At 53.6% G+C, this 6,000-nt stretch overlaps 2 protein-coding genes across 2 annotated transcripts; both read left to right on the top strand.

Moving 5' to 3' along the window:
* The first annotated feature begins 977 nt into the window (after positions 1-977).
* On the top strand, positions 978-1,659 carry BDP81DRAFT_83143 (uncharacterized protein). Its single transcript, XM_060596352.1, has one exon. It carries the CDS (start codon positions 1,118-1,120, stop codon positions 1,457-1,459), a length of 342 nt encoding a protein of 113 aa, XP_060450470.1. The 5' UTR covers positions 978-1,117; the 3' UTR covers positions 1,460-1,659.
* A 1,634-nt stretch (positions 1,660-3,293) lies between these two features.
* BDP81DRAFT_309253 (uncharacterized protein) lies at positions 3,294-5,426 on the top strand (the record flags this gene model as incomplete). Its single annotated transcript, XM_060583531.1, has 1 exon — positions 3,294-5,426. The coding sequence occupies one exon, from the start codon at positions 3,294-3,296 to the stop codon at positions 5,424-5,426; it is 2,133 nt and encodes a 710-aa protein (XP_060450469.1).
* Positions 5,427-6,000: the final 574 nt, after the last annotated feature.

Raw genomic sequence — 6,000 nt, 5'->3', positions numbered from 1 at the left:
GGATGTTTGACCACTTTGCATTAGGAACTCAGATCCGCTCAGGCGCGGACGGTCCTGGCGAGGAGCCATCTCTCTCACCGAAACAACGCCCACAAAAATTACCGAACCCGACTGAAGGACTGTTGTCTCCACCAAGGTCATCTCCAGCTGCCCTCGATACACCAGTGATCCCACCACAACCCATCGACAACCTTGCCCACGAGCTCAGCAAACAAACACTTATTCCAGAGTTTCGACAACGAGATGTACTGGCGACGTCGGCTAAAGTATCATCGTCAATAGTCAACGATTTATCAATGACCGATCTAGAGGTGGACGACGACTGCGATATGAACCTTGCTACGGATGATATCAAAGAACACCAGCCAGTGGCCGATTGGAAAAGAGCCCGGCGTCAGCGTTACAGCCGCGTTGTCAACAATCCAACCAATGCCCGCGCGATAGAAGCACGTGTCAAGGACATGATCTCGGAAGAGTTGCAGTGCAACGTTCATCCACCTGCAGCAATGCCATCTGTACCAGCGGCTGTCCCTGTATATCCTCATCTTCCCAACATTGATGCCGACGGTTATCCCGAGAGCGACCCAGCCTTGACTCAGCCGGAAGTGGATGAGGGCTTTTGCGACCAAGACGAGGAATATGCCATCATGCAGAGAGCATTAGCTGCCGACAGAGAAAGGCTGTTGGGCAAGTCGGGAGGCATGCGAAGTTATGGGTCTTTGCGATTCAGAGGATCGGCAGAGACGGCGCTTCGTTGTCATAACGTTGTCAGACAACGACCAAGAATGCGACGAAGAAAAGGACCAGGACCAACGCACGATCCTCGACCAACCTGAATCGCCCTGACAGTTGCGGAGTCCAATTCGCATCATTCGGGCCTGTCTTATTATTTCAGTTTTATTACATGAGCGTCTGAGGAACATTTTAGCGATATACCCACGGGAAAAGGATCAAGATTTGGCTAGGGGCACGGCGTTTATTTTAATGGATTTGAACTACAACACGGCGTGGAAGTTCAATTGGGGATCACTGTCCTCGGGATTCAGAGGGAGACGGCGTTTTGATTGTGTCGGGCAAGACAACGGAGATTTTTGCCTTTATTTTTCCTCATCATGCGATGAGCCACTCGATGGTCGGATGTGGGATGTCCGTTATTTCCACATTGTTGTTCGGAGTCGGAGGCACTTTTCGGCTTGCAACGACCTTGACGGGCCGTGGTCATCGCCGAGTCATCAGTTGCGCAAGCTCCGATTGCTGGGCTTGGTGTCTGTCTGCCCATAACCTTCGAAGATGCAGAGGTGGCGTCAATACTTACAGCCTTTGTCAGGCAGTGCCTTCGCCCCTCTTCATCATTCTCCACGTCGTTGATGAGAGATCACTATTGGAGGGGACTAGAGAACTTTCGAATTCAACAAGCTTTACCTCACACTTTGGGATGTGTCGCATTCTTATCTGCTGACGTTTTCACTTTGAATCGCAGTGATGACTAAGGCTGAGATGATACAGGACAGCGATGTTTTCAGTATTACCGTTCTTACGGGTGGTTGGGAAACGTGTGCAACAGACAACGGCTGCCCTGCGAGCAAGCTGTCCCGATAGGTTGGGAAGCCATTGTGGTCAAAGTAGGATTTCAAGGGAGTCTCCATTCATGCATGCGGCACAATGCACCACGACCCTCGTTTAGAATCAGTGACGTGCACCGTCACTGGCCCCCCTTCTTAAGTTCATCAGATCTTTCCTACCCCTCTTCAGACAAGTAACATATAGGGGGAGCCGTATGAACATTCCAATCGTCTCCCGGCTAACACGCTCTCCACCTGCGCAAGTGCGTATGGCTTGATCCAACAGCTAGAGGGGTTGTAAGCCAAGGAACTCGTAGCTAATGAAGGTGAGATAACCCCAATTAGACTTTCAGGTGGTCAGGCGAGCGCCGACGAGGAGACGTGCAGTAGTTCCATCTGGGGCAGCATCTCACCAATGACAGACACCTTTCCCTTGATAGCTATGGATAGTCTAGTTCACGAAGAGCTGGCACAGCATAGCCGCGGACCGTGAAAGCTACTCGGAGCTGGAGCATGAGCCTGGATCGGTCGCCGGTCCGGCCGTCGAAGGCGTGATTCCTTGCAGTTTGGCACCGCCATCGCTCTTAGCCGACAACGCCCCTACTTTACTGCTTGAAATATCTCCGTTCCCTTGTTTGTCATCACTTCATCCTCATCCCAGCATATCATGATCTAATTCCAAAAAGGGCCACAGGGTACACCCTCCCAGTGGAGGGTATCGAGACTTGGATAAGCAGGAGGAAGCCCCCATCTCGATGTGGTCTTCTTCTTGGAAGGAAGTTGTATACCCGGGGTCCGCGATGACAGTCTTGCTTCGCCAGTGGCGTTTTTAAGCAGACGACATCCCGTATCAAGCCGCCCCAAAGATACTCAAAATATCAATCAAGGTTGCAGTCAGCTTAGTACTTTGGGAGTTTTGAAGCAAGCAGAATACTTCCAATGGATCAGACATGTGCCTGCGGTCTTGGTAATTACAACTTGTCTTTGTTATCGATGCTAGCCCTGGTAGAGAGGGCGAGTAGATGGATTGTTTCTTCCCGAGGGGGGTTTCTTTTCTTGTCAAACGACGTTGCCTTGAAAGAAAACGATGATCGAGTTTTCTTTCATGTCGCTGTCTCTTTGCCCTACCAACCCCAGTTCTTACAGGTACAGAGTGGGAGGTGACCGTGTTGACTGGAATGCGGATATGCTGCTGGGTCACTAGACGACGTGGTTTGCATTCCTTTGGCCATTCAGGAACAGATGGCATCCCTCGCTGAAAGCACGGTGATCTCTGCGGTCCCCAATTCCAATGGTGCTCGTCTCCGTGCTGCATCCATATCTCTTGCAATAGTTGCTGTGGCAGGATCAGAGACATGGGCTGGACGGTATTTGTTGACTCTCGTTCCCTCCACCCCGTGTGGGCTTGCAACCATCGACGGTTTTCATTTCCGTACAAGAGTCCCATTCTTCGATGGTTATACCCCAGTTTCTCTATCATCTTTCTCTCACTCCTTCTTACACTCTTTTTTCACTTTCCGCAAACGAACGTTTGTAACATTCTCTCTCTCCTTTGCTACGGCCTTTCTCCTACGATCCACCGTTTTGCATCATAATCCACGCGACAGATCTGATCCTCATTGCTGTCTCCAGTCCCCCGCTTCTGTTCCTGATCCTCGCCTTGGCTCTGGATCGTTTGCGGAACTGAAGTCTAGTACAGAGACAGAGGCAGAGACACCCGCACAAGAGAGCATGACAGTGGCCGTCTCGCATTGGACGAGGAGCCCCGGCACGAGTGTCAGTCTCTGCTCGCACCCGACAGACTACGGCGACATGGCCTACTCGGAAGTCCAGTTCTCAGTAGATTCAATGGATGAGGACAAAGACGGTAGCGGGGGCCAGTTTCACCTGCCCTGGGGAGAAGAGACAGAGGGAGCTGGCGGGGGAGGATCGGGCTCGGGTGCGGCCCACGGCGACAGCCTCTTCTTCGAGGACTTCGTCGACCTGGAGAGGCTTTCTTCGACGACCACCGGGGGTGACGAGCTCCCTCCCTCTGCTGCCATGCCCGACTCGTTCTTCTACAACATGCCACTCCCCGCCCATGGGTCCGCGTCGACGACAAGCGTATCGGACGATCTGGACGACATACTAAGTTGCCACACACATCCGCTCATGGAAACTAGGACTAGCGCCGCAGCAGGTCCCGCTGCCACATTAGTGCCATCATCAGCAGCCGCTAGAGGCGGGGCGGCGACTTCAGACGCGGTGGTACCGTCTGCTGTGGGCGTTCCGGGTATCCAGTCTTCATGGACGATCGACCGTGGAAAAGAAGAACAAAGGAAGACTTCGACCTATCCGGACACAGCTCACGCTGGCGGGGCCGAGTCGATCTCTGACTCTGAGCTCCTGCGCCTGGAAGGCATATCGTTGAAAGCGTCGCCATCTCGCGCTCCATCTGTCGTCGTTTCCCATCCTCCCACTCCTCTTCTTCAAGCTTCGTCCGCTACCAGCAGTAACAGCAACCTCCACCTTGCCGGCAACAGCAATCAGACCAATACTAGCAGCAACAGTCACACCAACGGTGGTCGTAAGCCGAGCAACTTCTTCAAGGTTGTCGCATCGAAACTGCAGCAGAAAGCTGCCTCTGTCCGCCATAAACAACCAACCATGTCTACCGTCGCCATCGACAGCAGGGGTACCCTCTCCCCCAACGCCTCACCCCGCAAGTTCAAGCTCCGCCCCGAGCATCTCCAGAACCTCGGCGGTCCTCACCCCGCAAGACTTCCCCTGTCCCCTCCCAACAGTGCCACTATTCCCCAGGACCTGCCTTCCGCATCATCAGCCGGCGGCAACCCCCTGTCCTTTGGCTGTGGCTTCATCGAAGACCCCTTCTTCGATGCTGGCGTGGCCGTCAACCACGTCCCCGTATTCCGCCGCAGCGATCCTACCACGCCACTGGACACTCCCGTTCTGGATGACAAGGGCGGCATGTTCTATCACCACCAGCAGATGAACTCCGGTAACGTCGCCAACACCAGCAAGGCTTCCTGGCCAATGGCCACAACAACTCCCCAGACCGACTCTCATGTCGCTTGGTCCAATGCCTATGCCACCACGGATGGCATCGACGACCAGTGGTGGGGTGGAAACAACATGGACTTGACATCCAACTCACAATATCAAGCACAGAACGCTCGCAATGCCACCTTCAACCTCGCCATGCACACTCAACACAGTGAACTGCCATACGAATACAACAACATCGCCGCCGCCGGAAACGAAATGTCAGGACTTATGATTCACATGCCTCAACCCCGTACCACATCGTCACCCATCGTCCACTACCAACCCCAACAGCCACTTCACCACCAGCAACACCCTCAACAGATGACGGAACGCCGGCCCCGCATGCCCCGTGCCCCCTCGGCGGGCGCCCGGCACATGTGCCTTTCAACGCCGATGCGCAAGACCCGCAACCCGAGCCGCACACGTCAAGCCAGCCGCGACTCCTCAACGTCGCCCACGCCTACGAACCGCTCCCGTCACAGCAGCGGCGGCTCGTTGTCCAGTATTGGTGCTGGTGGTGCCGCCCTCAGCGCCAGCGTCAAGAAGCGCCGGTCCTGGTCTCGTCGCGAAAGCATGCGCACTCCTTCCATCGGCAACTTGGGCGGTGCATCTGAGGGTGTCGGCTTCGTCAACTTTACGCCCAGCGATAAGAACGTCCTCATGACCGGTGTGGCGCCCAGTGGAAGTTCGAAGACCAAGGCCCGTCGGGAGAAGGAGGCGATGGAAAAGCGACGGAGACTGAGCGAAGCAGCTATCAAGGCCGTCAAGGCCGCAGGCGGCGATGTGGACAAACTGGTCGAGGAAGGGTTCGTCTTCTAAGCAAAGCATTCTTCTTCTTTCCGATGTACAGCAGGTATACGCTTGGGCAGCGCTTGGGAGTTATTTCGGGTCAGGGCATGCTTAGGCTCTAAGGGATATCAGGCGTTTTCACGGGATCATCAATGTAGGCGATTGATCCTCGAGTTTTCCTTCTCTGTATGGGTTTTGCTCCTTTCTCGCCTCCTTCTTTTTTTTTTTCTTCTTCTCATTTACACAACGGCATGGGGAGCGCGAGCTCCGACTGACGCCTTACCGGCTTATCCACGATAGCCGCTTTACTTTCTTACCATCACCAACAAGTACTTACTAGTTAATCTCGTTTTCCTTATGTTGGATCAACCCAAAATCACAGGCTGGAACCCAGGGTATGAGATATGGAGGGACAGGTTATCTAAGCAAAACAGATGAAATACCAAAATAACACTCTTCAAACAAATTATCAGGTCCCCCCCTTTGAACGTGATATCCTGTTTCCGACTTTCCCATGGTTCAACTTTCCCATCAACAATCTCTACAACACCCATCCTAGACGAATCGTATCGCACGAGTCACTCAACAGTGAAAGAACAACAAC

Source organism: Colletotrichum phormii (genome assembly GCF_030913505.1).
Source record: "Colletotrichum phormii strain CBS 102054 chromosome Unknown BDP81scaffold_2, whole genome shotgun sequence".
NCBI classification, from domain to species: domain Eukaryota; kingdom Fungi; phylum Ascomycota; class Sordariomycetes; order Glomerellales; family Glomerellaceae; genus Colletotrichum; species Colletotrichum phormii.
This window is presented reverse-complemented; position numbering and strand designations above follow the sequence as displayed.

Excerpts from the sequence above, each read along its gene's own strand:
- BDP81DRAFT_83143 (XM_060596352.1), top strand. The coding sequence starts at position 1,118 with ATGAGCCACTCGATGGTCGGATGTGGGATGTCCGTTATTTCCACATTG.